Consider the following 26,851-nt stretch of genomic DNA (forward strand, 5'->3'; position numbering starts at 1 on the left):
GTAAAAGAGACTCCAGGATGGTCTCCATCTCTCCATGGTGTTCGGGTCAAGGATGTCTCAGAGCGGTTACAGGACATTCTGAATGGGGAGGGTGAACAGGCAGTGGTCATGGTACACATTGGTACAAGCGATGTAAGTAAAAAAAAGGATGGGGTCCTAAAAGCAGAATATAGGGAGTTAGGAAGTAAGTTGAAAAGTAGGACGTCAAAGGTAGTGATCTCAGGATTACTACCAGTGCCTCATGTTAGTCAGAGTAGAAATAGCAGGATATATCGGATGAATACGTGGCTGAACAGATGATGTGAGGGGGAGGGTTTTAGATTCCTGGGACATTGGGACCAGTTCTGGGGAGGTGGGACAAGTACAAACTGGACAGGTTAGACCTGGGCAGGACCGGGACTGATGTCCTCGGGGGAGTATTTGCGAGAGTGGTTGGGGAGGGTTTAAACTAAAATGGCAGGGAGATGGGAACCTTTGCAAGGAGTCAGAGGAGGGGGGATCAAAGACAAGAACAAAAGACAGTAAGTGGAATAAGAAAAGTGATAGGCAGAGAAATCAAGGGCCAGAATCAAACAGGGACACAGTGAAAAATAGTGGGAAGGGGACAAGTAATGTTGAAAAGACAAGCCTTAAGGCTTTGTGCCTTAACACACGGAGAATTCGCAATAAAGTGGATGAATTAATCGCACAAATAGATGTAAATGGGTATGATATAGTCGGGATTACGGAGACATGGCTGCAAGGTGACCAGGGATGGGAAATGAACATCCAGGGATATTCAGTATTTAGGAAGGACAGACAAAAAGTAAAAGGTGATGGAGTTGCATTGCTGGTTACAGAGGAAATTAAAGCAATAGTGAGGAAAGATATTAGCTCTGACGATGTGGAATCTGTATGGATAGAGCTGAGAAACACTAAGGGGCAAAAAATGTTAGTGGGGTTTGTATATAGACCCCCAAACTGTAGTGGTGATGTTGGGATTGGCATGAAACAGGAAATTAGAGACGCATGCGAGAAAGGAACAGCTGTAATTATGGGTGACATTAATCTGCATATAGATTGGGCAAATCAAATTAGTCACAATATCGCAGAGGAGGAATTCATGGAGTTTATATGGGATGGTTTTCTGATACGTCGAGGAACCAACTAGAGAACAGGCCATCCTAGACTGGGTATTGTGCAATGAGAGAGGAATAATTGACAATATTTGACAATTGACAGTATGAGACCCTTTGGGGATTAACGACCATAATATGATAGAATTCATCATCAAGATGGAAAGTGACGTAGTTGATTCTGAGACTAGGGTCCTGAATCTTCACAAAGGAAACTACGAAGGTATGAGGCACGAGTTGGCTATGATGGATTGGGAAACGTTACTTAAAGGTAGGACGGTGGATAAGCAATGGCAAACATTCAAAAAGCACATGGATGAACTGCAACAATTGTTTATTCCTGTCTGGCGCAAAAGTAAAACGGGAAAGGTAGAACAAAGAACAAAGAAAATTACAGCACAGGAACAGGCCCTTCGGCCCTCCAAGCCTGCGCCGATCCAGATCCCCTATCTAAACCTGTCGCCTATTTTCTAAGGGTCTGTATCTCTTTGCTTCCTGCCCATTCATGTATCTGTCTAGATACATCTTAAAAGACGCTATCGTGCCCGCGTCTACCACCTCCGCTGGCAACGCGTTCCAGGCATCCACCACCCTCTGCGTAAAGAACTTTCCACGCATATCCCCCCTAAACTTTTCCCCTCTCACTTTGAACTCGTGACCCCTAGTAATTGAATCCCCCACTCTGGGAAAAAGCTTCTTGCTATCCACCCTGTCTATACCTCTCATGATTTTGTACACCTCAATCAGGTCCCCCCTCAACCTCCGTCTTTCTAATGAAAATAATCCTAATCTACTCAACCTCTCTTCATAGCTAGCGCCCTCCATACCAGGCAACATCCTGGTGAACCTCCTCTGCACCCTTTCCAAAGCATCCACATCCTTTTGGTAATGTGGCGACCAGAACTGCACGCAGTATTCCAAATGTGGCCGAACCAAAGTCCTATACAACTGTAACATGACCTGCCAACTCTTGTACTCAATACCCCGTCCGATGAAGGAAAGCATGCCGTATGCCTCCTTGACCACTCTATTGACCTGCGTTGTCACCTTCAGGGAACAATGGACCTGAACACCCAAATCTCTCTGTACATCAATTTTCCCCAGGACTTTTCCATTTACTGTATAGTTCACTCTTGAATTGGATCTTCCAAAATGCATCACCTCGCATTTGCCCTGATTGAACTCCATCTGCCATTTCTCTGCCCAACTCTCCAATCTATCTATATTCTGCTGTATTCTCTGACAGTCCCCTTCACTATCTGCTACTCCACCAATCTTAGTGTCGTCTGCAAACTTGCTAATCAGACCACCTATACTTTCCTCCAAATCATTTATGTATATCACAAACAACAGTGGTCCCAGCACGGATCCCTGTGGAACACCACTGGTCACACGTCTCCATTTTGAGAAACTCCCTTCCACTGCTACTCTCTGTCTCCTGTTGCCCAGCCAGTTCTTTATCCATCTAAATAGTACACCCTGGACCCCATGCAACTTCACTTTCTCCATCAGCCTACCATGGGGAACCTTATCAAACGCCTTACTGATGTCCATGTATATGACATCTACAGCCCTTCCCTCATCAATCAACTTTGTCACTTCCTCAAAGAATTCTATTAAGTTGGTAAGACATGACCTTCCCTGCACAAAACCATGTTGCCTATCACTGATAAACCATGGCTTACAAGGGAAATTAGAGATAGCATTAGATCCAAGGAAGAGGCATACAAATTTGCCAGAAAAAACAACAGACCTGAGGATTGGGAGCAGTTTAGAATTCAGCAAAGGAGGACCAAGGGGTTGATTAAGAAGGGAAAATAGAATACGAGAGTAAGCTTGCAGGGAACATAAAAACTGACTGTAAAAGTTTCTATAGGTATGTGAAGGGAAAAAGATTGGTGAAGACAAATGTAGATCCCTGACAGTCAGAAACAGGGGAATTTATTACGGGGAACAAAGAAATGGCTGACCAACAAAATGCATACTTTAGTTCTGTCTTCACAAAGGAGGACACAAATAACATACCAGAGATGCTGGGGAACCCAGGGTTTACTGAGAGAGAGGAACTGAAGGAAATCAGTATTAGTAGAGAAATGGTTTTGGGGAAATTGATGGGATTGAAGGCCGATAAATCCCCAGGGCCTGATAATCTACATCCCAGAGTACTTAAGGAAGTGGCCCCAGAAATAGTGGATGCATTGCTGGTCATCTTTCAAGATTCTATAGACTCTGGAACAGTTCCTACAGATTAGAGGGTAGCTAATGTAACCCCACTATTTAAAAAGGGAGGTAGAGAGAAAACAGGAAATTATACACCAGTCAGCCTGACGTCGGTAGTGGGGAAAATTCTAAGTCCATTATCAAAGATTTTACAGCAGAGCACTTAGAGAACAGTGGTAGAATCGGACAGAGTCAGCATGGAATTACGAAAGGGAAATCATGCTTGACAAATCTACTCAAATTCTTCGAGGATGTAACCAGTAGAGTTGATGAGGGGGAGCCAATGGATGTGGTTTATTTGGACTTTCAGAAAGCTTTCGACAAAGTCCTACATAAGAGGTTCGCGTGTTAAATTAAAGTGCATGGGATTGGGGGTAGTGTATTGCGATGGATAGAAAATTGGTTGGCAGACAGGAAACAAAGAGTCGGAATAAACGGGTCTTTTTCCGAATGGCAGGTAGTGACTAGTGGGGTACCGCAGGGATCGGTGCTAGGACCCCAGCTATTCACAATATATATTAATGATTTAGATGAGGGAACGAAATGCAATATCTCCAAACTTGCAGATGATACAAAACTGGGTGGGTGGATGAGTTGTGAGGGGGATGCAGAGAGGCTTCAGGTTGATTTGGACAAGTTGAGTGAGTGGGCTAATGCATGGCAGATGCAGTATAATGTGGATAAATGTGAGGTTATCCACTTTGGTAGCAAAAACAGGAAGGCAGATTATTATCTGAAGGGCTATAAACTGAGAGATGGGAATATGCAGCGAGACCTGGGTGTTCTCGTACACCAGTCGCTGAAGGTAAGCATGCAGGTGCAACAGGCGGTAAAAAGGGCAAATGGTATGTTGGCCTTCATAGCGAGAGGATTTGAGTACAGGAGCAGGGATGTCTTTCTGCAAGTATACAGGGCCTTGGTGAGGCCACACCTGGAATATTGTGTGCAGTTTTGGTCTCCTCATCTGAGGAAGGATGTTCTTGCTATAGAGGGAGTGCAGCGAAGGTTTACCAGACTGATTCCTGGGATGGCGGGACTGACATATGAGGAGAGATTGGGCCGGTTCGGATTATATTCGCTGGAGTTCAGAAGAGTGAGGGGGGATCTCATAGAAACCTATAAAATTCTAACAGGACTTGACAGGGTAGAAGCAGAAAGGATGTTCCCGATGGTGGGGGAGTCCAGAACCAGGGGTCATAGTCTAAGGATACGGGGTAAACCTTTCAGGACTAAGATGAGGAGAAATTTCTTCACCCAGAGTGGTGAGCCTGTGGAATTCGCTCCCACAGAAAGTAGTTTTGTTTTCATATTCATTCATGTGATGTGGGTGTCACTGGCCAGGCCAGCATTTATTACCCATCCCTAATTGTCTTTGAGAAGGTGGTGGTGAGCTGCCTTCTTGATCCGCTGCAGTCCATTTGGGATAGGTATACCCACAGTGCTGTTAGGAAGGGAGTTCCAGGATTTTGACCCAGCGACAGTGAAGGAATGGTGATATAGTTCCAAGTCAGGATGGTGTGTGACTTGGAGGGGAACTTGCAGGTGGTGGTGTTCCCATGTATTTGCTGCCCTTGTCCTTCTAGTTGGTAGAGGTCGCGGGATTGGAAGGTGCCGTCGAAGGAGCCTTGGTGCATTGCTGCAGTGCATCTTGTCGATGGTACACACTGCTGCCACTGTGCGTCGGTGGTGGAGGGAGTGAATGTTTGTGGATGGGGTGCCAGTCAAGTGGGCTGCTTTGCTCTGGATGGTGTCGAGCTTCTTGAATGTTGTTGGAGCTGCACCCATCCAGGCAAGTGGAGAGTATTCCATCACACTCCTGACTTGTGCCTTGTAGATGGTGGACAGGCTTTGGGGAGTCAGGAGATGAGTTACTGGCCTCAGGATTCCTAACCTCTGACCTGCTCTTGTAGCCACGGTATTTATATGGCTACTCCAGTTCAGTTTCTGGTCAATGGTAGCCCCTAGGATGTTAATAATCTGGGGGATTCAGCGATGGTAATGCTATTGAATGTCAAGGGGGATGGTTAGATTCTCTCTTGTTGGAGATGGTCATTGCCTGGCACTTGTGTGGCGCCAATGTTACTTGCCACTTATCAGCCCAAGCCTGGATATTGTCCAGGTCTTGCTGCATTTCTACACGGACTGCTTCAGTATCTGAGGATTCACAAATGGTTGAGGCCAAAACATTGTATATTTTCAAGGAGTTAGATATAGTTCCTGGGGCGTAAGGGATCAAAGGATATGGGGGGAAAGTGGGAACAGGCTACTGAGTTGGATGATCAGCCATGATCATAATGAATGGCGGAGAAGGCTCAAAGGGCCGAATGGCCTACTCCTGCTCCTATTTTCTATGTAAGTGGGATGGGTGCCTCGGTTGCACCTCTCCCAGTGCAGCCCACCTGTTCCGAATTGATTCTTGTGATTTCAGGTAAAGATCAAGGGGAGGTCAAAAGATCATGGGTAGATGGTCCACCCTGCTATACTTCCTCTGCCTTGTCAGGGATAGTTAAGATTTAGGCTGTAGTCACTACCAAATGGAATGCACACTCTCTCCCCTTAGAGATACACCTAACTTACCCTAGTTCAACTTACTTTGGATACAGTTTGACAGAGCCGAGGCATCGATCCATCCTCAGTCTACAGTGCATGCGAGTTGGTAGGAAGCCATGTCAGCATGCTCAGTGATTGCCAATGATCATAGTTTCAAGTTCAGAGTTCAGTCTGCTGCAGTCCTTCAGTAAAACATCGACATACGCTGAACACGATAAACTGTCAGTCCTCACACTCACTTCAACTCATCGAAATGCTGTCCACACCTGCCTATTGCACCACAGACCGACCACTTCTGACATCCTCAGTAGCTGCAGAGCTACCTTCCTGCACAATCTTACTCAGAAGCTGCACTCTACTTCCTCACTGATTCACATTGAGGAGATCACATCCACTGGCCCATGCTGTGTAACCTGTTATCAGTATAAGCTGCTCACCATTGCTTCTCTCCTTGCAAGACAAGGTGGCAAATACACATAGAACGGACCTGTCCAGGAGTATGTCAGTACCATTATCAGCCCTCCAGTTCAAATACACATAGAACAGACCTGTCCAGGAGTATGTCGGTACCATTATCAGCCCTCCAGTTCAAATACACATAGAACGGACCTGTCCAGGAGTATGTCAGTACCATTATCAGCCCTCCAGTTCAAATACACATAGAACAGACCTGTCCAGGAGTATGTCGGTACCATTATCAGCCCTCCAGTTCAAATACACATAGAACGGACCTGTCCAGGAGTATGTCAGTACCATTATCAGCCCTCCAGTTCAAATACACATAGAACGGACCTGTCCAGCAGTATGTCAGTACCATTATCAGCCCTTCAGTTCAAACACACGTAGAACGGACCTGTCCAGGAGAATGTCGGTACCATTATCAGCCCTCCAGTTCAAATACACATAGAACGGACCTGTCCAGGAGTATGTCGGTACCATTATCAGCCCTCCAGTTCAAATACACATAGAACGGACCTGTCCAGGAGTATGTCGGTACCATTATCAGCCCTCCAGTTCAAATACACATAGAACGGACCTGTCCAGGAGTATGTCGGTACCATTATCAGCCCTCCAGTTCAAATACACATAGAACGGACCTGTCCAGGAGTATGTCGGTACCATTATCAGCCCTCCAGTTCAAATACACATAGAACGGACCTGTCCAGGAGTATGTCGGTACCATTATCAGCCCTCCAGTTCAAATACACATAGAACGGACCTGTCCAGCAGTATGTCAGTACCATTATCAGCCCTTCAGTTCAAACACACATAGAACGGACCTGTCCAGGAGTATGTCGGTACCATTATCAGCCCTCCAGTTCAAATACACATAGAACGGACCTGTCCAGGAGTATGTCGGTACCATTATTTAGATTAGAGATACAGCACTGAAACAGGCCCTTCGGCCCACCGAGTCTGTGCCGAACATCAACCACCCATTTATACTAATCCTACACTAATCCCATATTCCTACCAAACATCCCCACCTGTCCCTATATTTCCCTACCACCTACCTATACTAGTGACAATTTATAATGGCCAATTTACCTATCAACCTGCAAGTCTTTTGGCTTGTGGGAGGAAACCGGAGCACCCGGAGAAAACCCACGCAGACACAGGGAGAACTTGCAAACTCCACACAGGCAGTACCCGGAATCGAACCCGGGTTCCTGGAGCTGTGAGGCTGCGGTGCTAACCACTGCGCCACTGTGCCGCCCACCATTATCAGCCCTCCAGTTCAAATACACATAGAACGGACCTGTCCAGGAGTATGTCGGTACCATTCTCAGCCCTCCAGTTCAAATACACATAGAACGGACCTGTCCAGGAGTATGTCGGTACCATTATCAGCCCTCCAGTTCAAATACACATAGAACGGACCTGTCCAGGAGTATGTCGGTACCATTATCAGCCCTCCAGTTCAAATACACATAGAACGGACCTGTCCAGGAGTATGTCGGTACCATTATCAGCCCTCCAGTTCAAATACACATGGAACGGACCTGTCCAGGAGTATGACGGTACCATTATCAGCCCTCCAGTTCAAATACACATAGAACAGACCTGTCCAGGAGAATGTCGGTACCATTATCAGCCCTCCAGTTCAAATACACATAGAACGGACCTGTCCAGGAGTATGTCGGTACCATTATCAGCCCTCCAGTTCAAATACACATAGAACGGACCTGTCCAGGAGTCTGTCGGTACCATTATCAGCCCTCCAGTTCAAATACACATAGAACGGACCTGTCCAGGAGTATGTCGGTACCATTATCAGCCCTCCAGTTCAAATACACATAGAACGGACCTGTCCAGGAGTATGTCGGTACCATTATCAGCCCTCCAGTTCTGCTAAATAGGACTTGGCATTGACGCTTTTGAGGGATGGAGGTTGCAGAAGTTTGAATTCCACCACTCCTGCCCCGCAACAAGGTGAGGCCTAGTGGAGCATGGCAACCTGACCCGAAGCTGACGGGACCCGATGACGTGTCAGCTTCAGGTCGGGTCGGGTCGCTCTTCCTGGTCCGGCATTCGGGCTCCGGTCGGGTTGGACATAGTGACAGCCAGGACGTCAAGGTGGGAAACACTCAGCACTAGCTTCCATCCAAGGTAGAGCACAACCTCTTCAATAAAGTTGATTATATTCCGGTGGTCGGGTCGGGTAAAAAATGAAAGGACTCGGGCCAGGTTGGGCTCGGATCGGATGCGGTTCTATCGGACTCGGGCCAGGTTGGGCTCGGATCGGATGCGGTTCTATCGGACTCGGGCCAGGTTGGGCTCGGATCGGATGCGGTTCTATCGGACTCGGGCCAGGTTGGGCTCGGATCGGATGCGGTTCTATCGGACTCGGGCCAGGTTGGGCTCGGATCGGATGTGGTTCTATCGGACTCGGGCCAGGTTGGGCTCGGGCCAGGTTGGGCTCGGGTCGGATGTGGTTCTATCGGACTCGGGCCAGGTTGGGCTCGGGTCGGATGTGGTTCTATCGGACTCGGGCCAGGTTGGCTCGGGTCGGATGTGGTTCTATCGGACTCGGGCCAGGTTGGGCTCGGGTCGGATGTGGTTCTATCGGACTCGGGCCAGGTTGGGCTCAGGTCGGATGTGGTTCTATCGGACTCGGGCCAGGTTGGGCTCGGGTCGGATGTGGTTCTATCGGACTTGGGCCAGGTTGGCTCGGGTCGGATGTGGTTCTATCGGACTCGGGCCAGGTTGGGCTCGGGTTGGATGTGGTTCTATCGGACTCGGGCCAGGTTGAGCTCGGGTCGGATGCGGCTCTATCGGACTCGGGCCAGGTTGGGCTCAGGTCGGAAGTGGTTCTATCGGACTCGGGCCAGGTTGAGCTCGGGTCGGATGCGGCTCTATCGGACTCGGGCCAAGTTGGGCTCAGGTCGGATGTGGTTCTATCGGACTCGGGCCAGGTTGGGCTCGGGTCGGATGCGGTTCTATCTAACTCGGGCCAGGTTGGGCTCGGGTCGGATGCGGTTCTATCGGACTCGGGCCAGGTTGGGCTCGGGTCGGATGCGGTTCTATCGGACTCGGGCCAGGTTGGGCTCGGGTCGGATGCGGTTCTATCGGACTCGGGCCAGCTTGGGCTCGGGTCGGATGCGGTTCTATCGGACTCGGGCCAGGTTGGGCTCGGGTTGGATGTGGTTCTATCGGACTCGGGCCAGGTTGGGCTCGGGTCAGATGTGGTTCTATCGGACTCGGGCCAGGTTGGGCTCGGGTCGGATGTGGTTCTATCGGACTCGGGCCAGGTTGAGCTCGGGTCGGATGTGGTTCTATCGGACTCGGGCCAGGTTGGGCTCGGGATGGATGTGGTTCTATCGGACTCGGGCCAGGTTGAGCTCGGGTCGGATGCGGCTCTATCGGACTCGGGCCAGGTTGGGCTCAGGTCGGAAGTGGTTCTATCGGACTCGGGCCAGGTTGAGCTCGGGTCGGATGCGGCTCTATCGGACTCGGGCCAAGTTGGGCTCAGGTCGGATGTGGTTCTATCGGACTCGGGCCAGGTTGGGCTCGGGTCGGATGTGGTTCTATCGGACTCGGGCCAGGTTGGGCTCGGGTCGGATGCGGTTCTATCGGACTCGGGCCAGGTTGAGCTCGGGTTGGATGTGGTTCTATCGGACTCGGGCCAGGTTGGGCTCGGGTTGGATGTGGTTCTATCGGACTCGGGCCAGGTTGGGCTCGGGTCGGATGCGGTTCTATCGGACTCGGGCCAGGTTGAGCTCGGGTCGGATGTGGTTCTATCGGGCATGGGTTAGGTTTCATTTGCGGACCCGAGCAGGCCTTTAAGGCCTTGTATCTTTTTAATATTCCGCTTTATTCCCTATCCATTCACCCACATACCCACTGCCTCCAATATATGCACCAAACACACAATGTGTGCCACATTCTGAGACAACTAATTCTGCTTGTGATTCAACCATCGTTCCACCTTCTCACTTTTCTTCAGGTGAAGGATGGGGCAATTTCACCAGGCCACAGCTTCAGACCAGCCAAGTACTTCACAGAAGGCAATTCCCTCAGCTACCCCAGCACCAGCTCAGATACAGCCATCCAGAGGCAGCTTCTTTAGTGACAGTGACCAGGGTATGGTGACAATAGAGAGAGTACAGAGCAGATTTACAAGATGTTGCCCGGACTGGAGAATTTTCATTATGAGGAAAGATTGGGAAGGCTAGGGTTGTTTTCTTTGAACAGAGGAGGCTGAGGGGAGACCTAATTGAAGTGTATAAGATTATGAGGGGTCTAGATAGAGTGAATAGGAAGGCCCTATTCCCCTTAGTTGAGGGGTCCACAACCAGACGGCATAGCTTTGGGAAAGAGGTGGGATGTTTACATGGGATTCAAGAGGATAATTTTTCAGACAGAGGGTGCTGGGGATCTGGAAATCACTGCCTGAAAGGGTGGCAGAGGCAGAAACCCTCAAAACATTTTAAAAGTATCTGGATATGCACTTGAAATGCTGTAACCTAGAGGGCTACAGACCAAGAGCTGGAAAGTGGGATTAGGCTGGATGGCTCATCAGCAGGCCTTCTTCTGTGCTATAAATTTCTATGATTCTATGAAGTAGGGAAGGGACAAGAATATCCTTTCCAACTTGCAACCAGTTCGCTACCAACCTCTACCAGAGAGCTGTGGAGGCTCAGTCAGTGAGTATGTTTAAAGCAGAGATCAACAGATTTCTAAATATAAATGATATAAAGGGATATGGGGATAATGTGGGAAAAAGGCATTGAAGTGGATGATCAGCCATGATTGTATTGAATGGTTGGGCAGGCTTGATGGGCTGAATGGCCTTCTCCTGCTCTTATGTTCCTATGTTCAGGGTCACGGGATCAGCTTTAAAAAGGATGATTCTAAATACAGAAGCCGGTTACAATCAGTGGACAACAGCTGAAGGCCATTGTGGAGGAATCCACAGACTCTATTAGTACAGGACTGCCAGCCTTGGATCTCTGAGACAGTCTCACCTCATACCATATTCTAGACAAACCCTTTGGTGCTGCACCAGCAGAAGCTCCATTCCTCAGACCAAACATTAAAACAAAGCATGGTCCATACTGGCACCATCTGAAGAGACGCAGAAGGTTCTCCCAATATCCTGGCCGAGATTTATCCTTCAACTAAACAATTGTAATAACAGCTTTTAGCAAAAGAGTCCAGAACCGCCTCTAAAACAAAGCAAGCACCTACTGGAATGAGTTGTGGACAAACCTTACCGAGTAGATCATTCTGAGGGAGCCAATCGACCAGCTTGACATTAGGGGCAGGATGAACATCACTTGGCCAATGATCGTGCAAGTGGCGCCAGATAACCGCCTGTGGAAGCTGTGAGAAGGCAGCATTCATTTCCTTCAGCACCAAGGGCAGATTGACGGAGGACAGCATGGAACCAAGAGTCACCACCACAAAGCCATTCTCTCCAGCTGCCAATATGAAATCTTCCAGTTCCTAATAAGAATGAGTACAGGTTATTACAACATTCTGCAGAGCAAATAGAGCTGGCTACAGATAGTAGATATGAGCCAAGTAACCCAAAGAGATGCTACCTATAGCCTAGACCAATGACTATAATCAAGGAGATCCCAAACACCTGAGGCACATGCATCTATCAGAACAGACTCAATTACAGCCCAGACACAACAGCTACAGAGACAGTCCATTGCAACAGGCAGATCACCAGCAGAAGTTAACCAGAGAGACCCGACTGAAACCCAAGGATTGGAGATAGAGATTAACACACTGATTATTGAGAGAGAGAGATTGGAGATTAAAACCGAGTGAGACAGAGAGAGACTGAGGGATTGGAGATAGAGTACATGCACTGAGAAATGAGAAATTACAAAGTGACTGACATCAGCATTTACCTGGGAGACTGGTTTTGCTGGTTTTGAAAGTAATCCTCCAACATATATTACATTAGGGGGCAGTGGCCTTGGAAATTCCAAAGTGAAATCCGTATTATAGATTGACAACTCAGCCTTTAGGTAAAGCTCAGAGAGACTGGGCTCAGAACCAGCTGGGAAACAAGTCTTGATGGCTTTATCAAACTGTGCATAAATCATCCTTTCGGCCACAAGTGAGCTCAGGAACATCATGGAATTCTTCAGCCGCCCCCAGAATTCCATGTGATCTGTGAGCAGGGAGAACGATGCAGGAACATAGGACAGTGGGCATGGCAGTCCAGCCAGGTACCAACTCCAAAAGTTCCCCCCGTGAACAGCCACAAAATGTAAACCGAGCTTCTCTGCCACCAGGAACGAGCAAGGGTTGAATGCGTCTATCACTGCAATGTCAAACTGCTCGCCTTTTAAAGAGTTCATGAGATCAGCGTCTCCCATTATCCACTCACACTGCAGCGCCAAGTGGCCCATAAAATCCAGAAATGTACTGAAAGTTTCTCTGAAAAAAACAAAATGATTGGTTACAGTTTGTGCATAAAGACAAGGGTATAGGAAGAAGTGGGGGGGGGTGGTGGGTGTGTGGGGAGAAGAGGACATATAGCCCCATCAAAGTTTCTCTCTCCAACAGTCTCTCTCATTATAACTTCCAGCTCCACTGTTGCTTTCTTCTCCGTCTTGGCTCAGTTGGTTGCACTCTCACCTCTGAGTCTTAAGGATGTGGGTTCAAACCCCACTCCAGAAATTTGGACACAAAAAATCTAGGCTGACACTCCAGTGCAGTACTGAGGGAGTACTGCACTGTTGGAGGTGCCATCTTTCAGATCAGATCGTAAACTGTGCCCCCATCTGTCCTCTCAGGTGGATGTCAAAGATCCATTGTCCTGGCCAATATTTATCTCTCAAATCAACATCACTAAAACAGATTATCTAGTCATCACATTGCTGATTTGTGGGAGCTTGCTGTGTGCAAATTAGCTGCTGCATTTCCTACATTACAACAGTGAATACACTTCAAAAGTACTTTATTGGCTGTAGAGAGCTTTGGGATGTCCTGTGGTCATAAAAGACACTATATAAATGCAAATCTTTCCATTTCCTGGAAAATTGTTCCAAAATTTTTGCCTGATGTATTTTTATCCTTGTACATGTTCTTAGCATGACATGAGACTGGAGGGATTTTTCTAGTTTTCCTGCAGGATTTTTTGAAATGAATTCCCAGATAATTCTGGGCTGTGCTACAGAAACATAGGAACAGGAAGAGGCCAATCAGCACTTCAGCCTGTTCTGCCTTTTAATGAGATCATAGCTAAGCAGTAGAACCATAGAAAAATTACGGCACAGATGGAGGCCGATCAGCCCATCGTGTCCGTGCCAGTTGAAAAAACTAGCCGCCCAATCTAATCCCACCTTCCAGCACCTGGTCCATAGCCTTGCCGGTTACAGTATTTCAGGTACATGTCCAGGTACCTTTTAAAAGAATTGAGGGTTTCTGCCTCCACCACCATTCCTGGCAGTGAATTCCAGACACCCACCACCCTCTGGGTGAACAGGCTTTTCCTCATGTCCTCTCTAATCCGTCAACCAATCACCTTAAATCTGTGCTCCCTGGGAACTGACCTCTCTGCTAGGGGAAACAGGTCCTTCCTGTCTACTCTATCTCGGCCTCTCATAAGTTTATACACCTCAATTAAGTCACCCCTCAGCCTCCTCTGTTCTAAAGAAAACAACCCTAGTCAATCCAATCTTTCCTCGTAGCTGAAACTTTCAAGCCCTGGCAACATTCTTGTAAATCTCCTCTGTACTCTCTCCAGAGCAATTATGTCCTTCCTGTAATGTGGTGACCAGAACTGTACACAATACTCCAGCTGTGGCCTAACCAGCATTTTATACAGTTCCGGCATTACATCCCTGCTTTTGAATTCTATACCTCGGCTAATAAAGGAAAGCATTCCATATGCCTTCTTCACCACTCTGTCTACCTGTCTTGCCACCTTCAGGGACCTGTGGACATGCATTCCAAGATCTCTCACTTCTTTTACCCCTCTAATATCCTCCCGTTTATTGTGTATTCCCTCGCTTTATTTGCCCTCCCCAAATGTGTTTTAGTTTAGTTTAGTTTAGAGATACAGCACTGAAACAGGCCCTTCGGCCCACCGAGTCTGTGCCGACCATCAACCACCCATTTATACTAATCCTACACTAATTCCATATTCCTACCACATCCCCACCTGTCCCTATATTTCCCTACCACCTACCTATACTAGTGACAATTTATAATGGCCAATTTACCTATCAACCTGCAAGCCTTTGGCTTGTGGGAGGAAACCGGAGCACCCGGAGGAAACCCACGCAGACACAGGGAGAACTTGCAAACTCCACACAGGATCTCCCCAGAATTGAACCCGGGTCGCTGGAGCTGTGAGGCTGCAGTGCTAACCACTGCGCCACTGTGCCGCCCCACAAATGCGTTACCTCACATTTCTCTGGATTGAATTCTATTTGCCACTTTTCCGCCCACATAATCAAACCATTGATATCATTCTGGAGTCTACAGCCATCCTCCTCACTATCAACCACCAATTTTTGTGTCATCAGCAGATTTCCCAATCATACCTCCCACATTTAAGTCCAAATCATTAATATATACAGATAGCAAGGGACCCAACACTCAGCCCTGTGGAACACCACTGGAAACAGCTTTCCATTCACAAAAACATCAGTCCACTACTACCCTTTGTTCCCTGTCACTGAGCCAATTTTGGATCCAACCTGCCCCATTCCCCTGCATCCCATGGGCTGTCATTTTACTGGCCAGTCTGCCATGCGGGAGCTTGTCAAATGCTTTACTAAAATCCATGTAGACAACAATCACTGCACTCCCCTCATCAATCCTCCTTGTTACTTCCTCAAAAAAACTCAATTAAGTTAGTAAGACATGACCTTCCCCTAACAAACCATGCTGACTATCCCTGATTAATCCGTGCCTTTCCAAGTGGCAGTTTATCCTGACTCTCAGAATTTATTCTAATAATTTACCTCAACACTGCTCACCTGTCTTTGCTCCCGATCCCCCAATACTCTTACAGAACATAAAAATGTCAATCTTAATCTTGAAATATGCAACTGACCCCTAGCCTTTTGAGGAAGAGTGTTCCAGATTTCCACTACGTTTTGTGTGAAGAAATAATTTCTGACTTCATTATTAAATGCCCAATTTCTGATTTTAAGATTCATCGAATCATAGAAAGTTTAAGGCACAGAAAGAGACCACTTGAACCATCGTGTCTGTGCGGCTTCCAGCATTTGGTCCATACCCCTGCAGATTACGGCACTTGAGGTGCATATCCAGACTCCTTTTAAATGAGTTGAGGGTTTCTGCCTCAATTATCCTTTCAGGCAGTGAGTTCCAGACCATCACCACCCTCTGGGTGAAAAAGGTTTTCCTCATCTCCCCTCTAATTTTTCTACCAATCACTTTAAATCTATGCCCCCTCGTCACTGACCTCTCTGCTAAGGTGAATAGACCCTTCACCTCCACTCTATCCAGGCCCCTCAAAATTTTGTACATTTCAATCAGATCTCCCCTCAGCCTTCTCTGTTCCAAGGAGAACAACCCCAACCAATCCAATCTTTCCTCATAGCTGCATTTTTCCAGTCCTGGCAACATCCTCGTAAATCTCCTCTGTATCCTCTCTAGTGCAATTACATCCTTTCTGTGTTGAGGTGACCAGAACTGCACGCAGTACTCAAGTTGTGGCCGAACCAATCAGTTATACAGTTCCAGCATAACCTCCCTGCTCTTGTATTCTATACCTCGGCTAATAAAGGAAAGGATTCCATATGCCTTCTTAACCACCTTATCAACCTGTCCTGCTACCTTCAGGGATCTGTGGACATTCACTCCAAGGTCCCTTACTTCCTCTACACTTCTCAGTATTTTCCTATTAATTGTGTATTCCTTTGCCTTGTTTGACCTCTCCAGATGCATCACCTCACACTTCTCTGGGTTGAATTCCATTTGCCACATTTCTGCCCATCTGACCAGACCATCAATATCTTCCTGCAGCCTACAGCTATCTCCTTATCTACCACATGGCCAATCTTTGTGTCATCTGTAAACTTCTTGATCATGCCCCCTACATTTACATCCAGATCGTTAATATATACCACAAAAAGCAGGGAACCCAGTACTGAGCCCTGCGGAACACCATTCGAAACAGCCCTCCAATCGCAAAAACACCCGTCAACAATTACCCTTTGTTTCCTGCCACTGAGCCAAATTTAAATCCACCATGCTGCATTTCCCTGGATCCCATGGGATTTTATTTTTTTAACCAGTCTGCCATGTGGGACCTTGTTAAAAGCCTCGCTAAATTCCATGCAGACCACATCAACTGCACTCATCTATTTTCCTTTTTCTTCAAAAAATTCGATCAAGTTGGTCAAACAAGATCTTCCTTCAACAAATCCATGCTGAATATCCTTGATTAACCTGTGCCTTTCTAAGTGACAGTTTATCCTGTCTCCCACAATAGATTCCAATAATTTACCCACTACTGGGGTTAGACTGACTGGCCTGTAATTATTCGGTCTATTGTTCACTCCCTTTTCAAACAGAGATATAATGTTAGCAGTTCTCTAATCCAGCACCACAACCATGTTCAGTGAGGACTCGGAAATGATGGTCAGACCTTCTGCTATTTCCTCTCTTGCTTCTTTTAACAGCCTGTGGTACATTTCATCCGGCCCTGGTGATTTATCAACTTTCAAGGATGCTAATCCCATTAATACTTCCTCTCTCCCTATGTTTATCACATTTAATACTTCACACCCCTCTTCCGTAAATACAATATCTGCATCGTCCCACTCTTTTGTGAAGACAGACGCTAAGTATTAGTCATAGAGTTATACAGCACAGAAACAGGCCCTTCAGCCCATCGTGTCTGTGCCGGCCATACAGCATCCAACTATTCTAATCCCATTTTCCAGCATTTGGCCTGTAGCCTTGTATGCTATGGCGTTTCAAGTGCTCATCTAAATACTTCTTAAATGTTGTTAGGGTTCCTGTCTCCACCACCTCTTCAGGCAGTGTGTTCCAGATTCCAACCACCCTCTGGGTGAAAAAATGTTTCCTCAAATCCCCTCTAAACCTCCTGCCCCTTACACTAAATCTATGCCCCCTGGTTCTCGACCCCTCCGCTAAGGGAAAAAGTTTTTTCCTATCTAACATATCAATGCCCCTCATAATCTTGTACACCTCAATCATGTCTCCCCTCAGCCTTCTCTGCTCCAAGGAAAACAACCCTAGCCTTTTTAGTCTCTCTTCACATCTGAAATGCTCCAGCCCAGGCAACATCCTGGTGAATCTCCTCTGCACCCTCTCCAGTGCAATCATATCTTTCCTATAGTGTGGTGCCCAGAACTGTACACAATACTCCAGTTGTGGCCTAACCAGCGTTTTGTACAGCTCCATCATAACCTCCCTGCTCTTATTTTCTATGCCTCGGCTAATAAAGGCAAGTATCCCATATGCCTTCCTAACCACCTTATCTACCTGTGCTGCTGCCTTCAGTGATCTATGAACAAGTACACCAAGGTCCCTCTAACCCTCTGTACTTCCTAGGGTCCTACCATCCATTGTATATTCCCTTGCCTTGTTAGTCCACCCAAAATGCATCACCTCACACTTTTCAGGTTTAAATTCCATTTGCCACTGCTCCGCCCATCTTACCAGCCCATCGATATCATCCTGTAATCTAAGGATTTCCTCTTCACTATTTACAACACCACCAATTTCGTGTCATCTGCGAACTTACTGATCATACCTCCTATATTCACATCTAAATCATTAATGTACACTACAAACAGCAAGGGTCCCAGCACCGATCCCTGCGGTACACCACTGGTCACAAGCTTCCAATCACAAAAACAGCCCTCGACCATCACCCTCTGCCTCCTGCCACTAAGCCAATTTTGGATCCACTTTGCCAAATTGCCCTGGATCCCATGGGCTCTTATCTTCTTAACCAATCTCCCATGCGGGACCTTATCAAAAGCCTTCCTGGAATTCATGTATACTACATCAACTGCTTTACCCTCATCGACACATCTAGTCACTTCATTGAAAAATTCAGTCAAGTTAGTTTGACACAATCTCCCCCTGACAAAGCCATGCTGACTATCCCTGATTAATCCCAGCCTCTCCAAGTGGAGATTAATCCTGTCCCTCAGAATTCTTTCCAATAGTTTCCCAACTAATCCCAACAAAATGTTAGACTCACCAGCCTGTAATTACCTGGTTTATCCTTACTACTCTTTTTGAATAATGGTACCACATTTTCTGTTCTCCAATCCTCTGGTACCTCTCCTGTGGCCACAGAGGATCTGAAAATTTGTGTCAAAGCCCCTGCTATCTCCTCCCTTGTCTCACATAACAGCCTGGGATACATCTCATCTAGGCCTGGGGATTTATCCACTTTTAAGCCCACTAAAACCGCTAATACTTCCTCCCTTTCAATGCTAATTTGTTCAAGTATATCACAATCCCCCTCCCTGATCTCTACACCTACATCGTTCTTCTCCATAGTGAACACTGATGAAAAGTGATCATTTAAAACCTCAACTATGTCCTCCAGCTCCACACACATTGCCACATTGGTCCCTAATGGGCCCTACTCTTTCCCTGGTTATCCTCTTACCCTTAAGATACTTATAAAACGCCTTGGAATTTTCCTTCATCTTGCCCGCCAGTGTTTTTCATGCCCCCTCTTCGCTCTCCTCATTACTTTTCCAAGTGCTACCCTACACTTTCTATTCTCCTCCAGTGCCTCCTTTCAGTGCTTCGGATCTGCCGTAAGCCTCCTTTTTTTTCCTGATCCAATCCTCTATATCCCTTGACATCCAGGGTTCCCTGGGCCTGTTAGTCCTACCCTTCACCTTAACGGGTACATGTTGGTTCATTTAGAACAATACCAACATCTTCCGTTGCTACACATAGTTTACCTTTTTGGTCTTTTATGGGTTCTACTCTCTCCTTAGTTATCCTCTTACTTTTAATGTCTTGATAAAACTTCTTTGGGTTCACTTTGATTTTGTTTGCCAATATTCTTTCATGCCCTCTCGTTGCTTTCCTAATTTCCTTTTTGATTTCACCCCTCCTCTTTCTATACTCCTCTCGGCTTTCTGTAGTATTGAGTTCTTGGTGTTGGACATAAGCTTTCCTTTTCTGCCTTATCTTACCCTGTAAGCTCCTTGACCTCCATGGGGCTCTAGATTTAGCCATCTCACCCTTTTTCTTTGTGGGAACATGTTTACTCTGAACCCCTTGAATCACCCCTTTGAATGCCTCCCACTGTTCTGACACTGATTAACCTTAAAGTAGCTGTTTCCAGCCCACTTTCGCTAAATCACTCCTCAGTTTAGTAAAATTGACCCTCTGTTCTTTTTTATTCATTCATGGGATGTGGGCGTCACTGGCCAGGCCAGCATTTATTGTCCATCCCTAATTGCCCTTGAGAAGGTGCTGGTGAGCTGCCTTCTTGAACAGCTGCAGTCCATGTGGGGTAGGTACACCCACAGTGCTGTTAGGAAGGGAGTTCCAGGATTTTGACCCAGCGACAGTGAAGGAACGGCGATATAGTTCCAAGTCAGGATGGTGTGTGACTTGGAGGGGAACTTACAGGTGGTGGTGTTTCCATGCATTTGATGTCCTTGTCCTTCTAGTTGGTAGAGGTCGTGGGTTTGGAAGGTGCTGTCTAAGGAGCCTTGGTGCATTGCTGCAGTGCATCTTGTAGATGGTACACACTGCTGCCACTGTGCATCAGTGGTGAAGGGAGTGAATGTTGAAGGTGGTGGATGGGGTGCCAGTCAAGCGGGTTACTTCGTCATGGATGATGTCGAGCTTCTTGAGTGTTGTTGAACCAATGCTGCATCCATCTAGGCAAGTGGAGAGTATTCCATCATACTCCTGGCTTGTGCCTTGTAGATGGTGGACAGGGTTTGGGGAGACAGGAGGTGAGTTACTCGCCTCAGGATTCCTAGCCTCTGACCTGCTCTTGTAGTCACGGTATTTATAGGGCTACTCCAGTTCAGTTTCTGGTCAATGGTAACCCCCAGGGTATTGATAGTGGGGGATTCAGCGATGGTAATGCCATTGAACATCAAGGGGAGATGATTAGAGTCTCTCTTGTTAGAGATGGTCATTGCCTGGCACTTGTGTGGCGTGACTGTTACTTGCCACTTATCAGCCCAAACCTGGATATTGTCCAGGTCTTGCTGCATTTCTACACGGACTGCTTCAGTATCTGAGGAGTGGTGCTGAACATTGTGCAATCATCAGCGAACATCCCCACTTCTGACCTTATGGTGGAGGGAAGGCCATTGATGAAGCAGCTGAAGATGGTTGGGCCTAGGACACTACCCTGAGGAACTACTGCAGCAATGTCCTGGGACTGAGATGACTGACGTCCAACAACCACAACCATCTTCCTTTGCGCTAGGTATGACTCCAACAGGTGGAGAGTTTTCCCCCTGATTCCCATTGGCTCCAGTTTTGCTAGGGCTCCTTGATGTCATCCTCGGTCAAATGCTGCCTTGATGTCAAGGGCAGTCGCTCTCACCTCACCTCTTGAGTTCAGCTCTTTTGTCCATGTTTGTCTTTTGTCCATGTTTGAACCAAGGCTGTAATCAAGGCTCAGATCAGGAGCTGAGTGGCCCTGGCAGAAACCAAACTGAGCGTCACTGAGCAGGTTATTGCTAAGAAAGTGCTATTGATAGCACTGTCGATGATACCTTCCATCACTTTACTGATGAGGTAGAGTAGACTGTTGGGGCGGTAATTGGACGGGTTGGACTTGTCCTGCTTTTGATTCTTGCGACATATCTGGGCAATTTTCCACCTTGCAGTGTTGTAGCTGTACTGGAACAGCTTGGCTAGGGGTTTGGCAAGTTCTGCAGCACATGTCTTCAGTACTATTTTGTCAGGGCCTAGAGCCTTTGCAGTCTCCAGTGACTTCAGTTGTTTGTTGATATCACGTGAAGATTGGCATCTGTGATGCTGGGACCTCAGGAGGAGGCCGAGATGGATCATCCACTTGGCACTTCTGGCTGAAGATAGATGTAAATGCTTCAGCCTTATCTTTCGCACTGATGTGCTGGGCTCCCCCATCATTGAGGATGGGGATATTTGTGGATCCTCCTCCTCCTGTTGGGTGTTTACTTCTGGCCCCCACCAGAGGAAATAGCATCTCTGTATCTATCTTATCAAATCCCTTCATCCTTTAAAATACCTTTGTCAGCCTATGTAACCTGTCTTCATAAATTAATACTTTAAGCCCTGGTATCATTCTGATGAATCTGCTAAGGATTAACTCCACTATTCCAATTAGTGGGCTGAAATTTATACATCCGCCGCTGAAATTGGTGGCAGGCGAAAACAATGTTGTGGAGCCACCATGATATTCTCCACGGCAGCTGATTTAACTAGCCGGGGTGGGCCGTCCCCGCCCAATGACGTGGAGCAGGTGGGCTGTCCATCCCCGGCATTGGCGTCAGCTGTCTCTGCGCAGGCACTGACGCCATTTTTCAAGGTCTTCGAGCCCTACTGTTCAATTTAAATTTTTAAAGAGGCAGTGAATGAAAAACATTAAAAACATTTATTTTGCCCCTCTCCCAACCCCCCAATAACCATAAAATTAATTCCTTGCCCCCTCCCCCTCAAAACACTCACCTTGACCACCTGACCTTCCCCCTCCGAAAGAGCATAAACTTTAACCTCAAACCCTTCCCACAATCCCCTATACAAATGATCAAATGATGTTTCTTTGACCCCGTTTCCACACCGCCACCTGCCCCCCACCCCCCGCACTGAGAAACATACCTCCTCCCCCCTCCCAACCAGTGAACCACCTTAGTTCCCCGGACAGGGATCAGAAGGTGTGTGAGTGCTGGCCAGCATCACGAAGATCGCACTGGGACAGACAGTGGGAACATAATTCTAATTCATTCATTGATTTTAATTGACTTAAATATTTAAATGGTGGTCCCGTTGCCTAGCAGCAGGGGGGCCACCATGAGGCCTCGCCACCGCCGGCAATATTGGACCGGGCCCTCCTGGCGCGGGTGTGCGGCGGCTCTCTCCCAGAGGCATTTTCAGACCCCACCTCCTGCCACAACCCCCGACGTCGGTGAGTGGGGGGGGGGGGCAGTGGGGGGGGTCTGTAAAATTCAGACCATTGTCTTCTGGACCTGGATAAAAGGAGACCCTTCATCTACCTCTTTCGATATCTGAAATAGCTGTGTGGGATTTGAGCACAGAATCTAGGCTGACGCTGAGGGAGTGCTGCACTGTTGGAAGTGCTGTCCTTTGGATGAGATGTTAAACTGTGGCCCTGTTTGCCCTTTCAGGTGGATGTAAAAGATCCCAGGGTACTATTTCAGAGAAGAGCAGAGGAGTGTCCAGTGTCCTGGACAACAGTTATCCCTCAAATTAACATCACAGAAACAGATAATCTGTTCATTAACATGTTGCTGTTTCTGGGAGCTTGCTGTGCGCAAACTGGCTGTCGCTTTGCCTACATGACAGCACTTCATAAAAACGACTTCTTTGGTTGCAAAGCACTTTGGGATGTCTGATGGAGGTGAAAGACACTATATAAATGCAAGTCTTTTTCTCCTGAATACTCACACTGGGAATTAACTTTTTTAAAGAAGAATTCACAGTATAGAAGGAGGCCATTTGGCCCTTTATGCCTGTGCTGATGCCGATTAATTACTTTAATCCCGTTTACCAACTTTGCATCCCTTTATAGTTAATCTTCCAAATCTTTATCCAATTCCTTTTGAAATGCTGTATCAGTCTCTGCCTCAACACCTCTCTGTGGTTGTGCCTGTTTGAATAACTCTTTGTGTGAATACATTTCTTTCAAGTTCCCCTTCATTCTTCTATTGATAATCCACATTCACTGCTCCCTTGTTTTCGATTCACCAATCAGTAGGAACCATCTTTCACTATTTTCCCTCTCAAAATGTTTTGGAAGTTTGAAAGCCAACATCAGGATCCCCTGCAGCCACACCCTGCTCATTTCCAATAAAGCCATCTCCATAACAACAACTTATAATTATATAGCATCTTTAACGTAATAAAATGTTCCAAGGCGCTTTACAGGAGCATTATGAAACAAAGTATGACACTGAGCCACAAAAGGAGATATTAGGTGGAGATGCACAAGAGGCCAGAATTCGAGGAGTGCAGGTATCTCAGAGGGTTGTGGGGCTGGAGGAGATTACAGAGTAATGGAGGGGTGAAGCCATGGAGGGATTTAAAAACAAGGATGAACATTTCAAAATCAAGACATTGCTTGAATAGGACCCAATCTAGGTCAGCGAGCACAGAGGTGATGGGGGAACAGGACTTGGTGAGAGTTAAGACACAAGCAGCAGAGGTTTTGATGACCTCAAGTTTATGAAGAGTAAAATGTATGAGGTCGGCCAGGAGCGCATTGGGATCGTCAAGTCTATAGGTAATGAAGGCAGGATGTCCCACGAGGTCGTGGGATCCAGAGTGCAGGATTTACTTCCTTTTCTTTCCTTCTCTTCCGCCACTCTGCCTCATCATTAAGGCGTTTGGACTCAAAGCATGAAGCAGCTTGATGGACATGTTGTCGCCATTTTGAACGATGGGTAGCAAACTCCTCCCAGTCATCAATGTCAATGCTGCCACGCTTCAGAGTGTCTTTGAAGTGTTTTCTTTGTCCTTCCCTGGAACGCTGGCCATTTAAGAGTTGAGAAAACAGGATCTGGTCGGGAGATGGTTTTCGGCCATCCAGACACGGTGTCCAGTCCAGCGAAGTTGGTTTTGCAGGAGTTTTGCCTGAATGCCTGTGGAACTGGCTTCAAGAAGGACACTAATGTTTGTTAGCCGGTCCTCCCATTGAGTCCAGAGGATGTGGTGGAGACACTGCTGATGGAATTTCCCTCGTGCTCTTATGTGTCACTGATACACAGTTCAGGTCTCACTGCAGTACAGGAGTGTGGTGACAACAACTGCTCTGTACACAAGGACTTTTGTTGTCTTGCAGAGGTCTTTGTTATCAAACACTTGCTGCCGTAGTTTGTAGAAGGCTGAGCTGGTGCAGCTAATCCGGTGTTGGATCTCCTCGTCATTCGTGGCCTTTTGAGAGAGGTGGCTGCCAAGGTATGGGAAGTGCTCAACATATTCCAGAGTCTCTCCTTCAACATAGATGGGAGGTGGAATATTTGGCTGACCTGGGTTGATATATGAGTTTTGTTTTGGCAACATTCTAGGACAGGCCGAGTCTCTTGTATGCAGAATTGAAGAGATTGAGAGTGGCTTGTAAATCTGGTGCAGAGTGGGCAACAACACTGCAGTCATCCACAAACTGTAGATCATGTATGTCTATGGTGGGCAGTTTAGTTTTGGCACAGAGGTGACTGAGGTTAAAGAGTTTTCCATCTAGGCAGTCTTTCATACTCACACCAGAGGGCAGTTGATCTTTCACGAGGTGAATAGCCACTGTCAGGTAGATTGTAAATAGTATTGAAGCTATCACACAGCCTTGCTTGACCCCGGTCCAGATTTTGAAGGCATCTATTTCAGATCTCCCACTTAAGACAGCTGCAGTCATATCATCATGGAGCAATTGCAGGATTGTGATGAAGTTTCTTGGACATCCAAATCGTTGCAGCACAATCCACAGCGTCTCGCGGTTTACTGAGTCAAATACTTTGGTCAGGTCGATGAGTGCAATAAAGAGCTGTTGGTGTTGTTCTCGACATTTTCCCTGAATTTGTCGGGCAACAAAGACCATGTCGGAGGAACCTCATCCAGTACTGGATGTTGATAAGCAGTCTGATAACAGTTCAGGAAATGAGAGGTGGTGGTGAGGTCGAGCTGAGTGTCATCAGCATACATGTGAAGACAAACACCGTGATTTCGGACGATGTCGCTGAAGGGCAGCATGTCGATGGGAAATAAAAGGGGACCACAATAGATCCTTGGGGACACCAGAGGTAACGATGCAGGAGCAGGAAGAGAAGCCATTGCAAGTGATTCTCTGGCTATGATTAGATAGATCAGAATGGAATCAGGTGAGTGCAGTCCCACCCAGAGGAGGCTGCAGACAGGTTGAGAAGGACAAAGAGGGAAATTTTACCTTTCTCACTCACATAGGATGTCATTTGTGAGCTGTTTCGGTACTGTGGCAGGAACAGAAACCTGATGGGAGGGATTCAAATATGGAGTTTCAGGAAAGATAGGAATGGATCTGAGAGGCAGCACCATGGTCAAGGACTTTGGAGTGGAAAGATGACAGATTTAACTGAGAGAGGGACAACATCGGAAAATAGAGAACCAGTAACAATATCGGCTAACATGGGAACCAGGAGGGGATGTTCGGTGGTCAGCAGTTTAGTGGGAATAGGATCAAACGAGCAGGAGGCGGGTCTCATGGTCAAGATGAGCTCAGAGAGGGCGTGAGGGGAGATAAGAGTGAAACTGGAGAAAGATGTGAGTTCACAGTTCGGACACAGGGGAGCTTTATAGGAAATAAATACAACCTTTTCTTCCTGATATAATTGTAGTGAATCTTCGCTGTTCCCCCTTTAATGGCTCTATTACTATAATGAGGTGCCCAGAACTACACACAGTCTTTCAGCTATGTCCTAACTAATGGTCACAGATCTAAACTCACATTCTTGTTTTTCTATTCAATGACCTGTGTTTAATACCCAGGCTTTTTGAACAGCGGTAGCAGTGAGAGTGCGAGCCAGGGGGCAGCTGGGAAGGTAAGTTTCACTATAAAGTACTTACCTAGCGATTCGGCAGCTTCTTTTTGAACAGCGGTAGCAGTGAGTGTGCGAGCCAGGGGGCAGCTGGGAAGGTAAGTTTCACTATAAAGTACTTACCTAGCGATTCGGCAGCTTCTTTTTGAACAGCGGTAGCAGTGAGTGTGCGAGCCAGGGGGCAGCTGGGAAGGTAAGTTTCACTATAAAGTACTTACCTAGCGATTCGGCAGCTTCTTTTTGAACAGCGGTAGCAGTGAGAGTGCGAGCCAGGAGGCAGCTGGGAAGGTAAGTTTCACTATAAAGTACTTACCTAGCGATTCGGCAGCTTCTTTTTGAACAGCGGTAGCAGTGAGTGTGCGAGCCAGGGGGCAGCTGGGAAGGTAAGTTTCACTATAAAGTACTTACCTAGCGATTCGGCAGCTTCTTTTTGAACAGCGGTAGCAGTGAGAGTGCGAGCCAGGGGGCAGCTGGGAAGGTAAGTTTCACTATAAAGTACTTACCTAGCGATTCGGCAGCTTCTTTTTGAACAGCGGTAGCAGTGAGAGTGCGAGCCAGGGGGCAGCTGGGAAGGTAAGTTTCACTATAAAGTACTTACCTAGCGATTCGGCAGCTTCTTTTTGAACAGCGGTAGCAGTGAGAGTGCGAGCCAGGGGGCAGCTGGGAAGGTAAGTTTCACTATAAAGTACTTACCTCGTGATTCGGCTGACGCGGACACAGGGACTGCTGGGTAAGTGAACTTATATATTCGGGCAGTGGCTAAAC

At 47.1% G+C, this 26,851-nt stretch overlaps 1 protein-coding gene across 2 annotated transcripts in view; it reads right to left on the reverse strand.

Annotated features, from left to right (window-relative positions):
* LOC137368873 (UDP-glucuronosyltransferase 3A1-like) overlaps positions 1–26,851 on the reverse strand; it is a 126,959-nt gene that overhangs the window by 15,668 nt on the left and 84,440 nt on the right. For both annotated transcript variants that reach the window (XM_068029097.1, XM_068029098.1), the window contains exons 5-6: positions 12,251–12,785; positions 11,603–11,834 (exon numbers count right to left, since the gene is read on the reverse strand). In XM_068029097.1, coding sequence (XP_067885198.1) covers positions 11,603–11,834; positions 12,251–12,785 — 767 coding nt within the window. The remainder of the gene's footprint in view (positions 1–11,602; positions 11,835–12,250; positions 12,786–26,851) is intronic.

Source organism: Heterodontus francisci, chromosome 4 (assembly GCF_036365525.1).
Source record: "Heterodontus francisci isolate sHetFra1 chromosome 4, sHetFra1.hap1, whole genome shotgun sequence".
In the NCBI taxonomy this organism is placed as follows: domain Eukaryota; kingdom Metazoa; phylum Chordata; class Chondrichthyes; order Heterodontiformes; family Heterodontidae; genus Heterodontus; species Heterodontus francisci.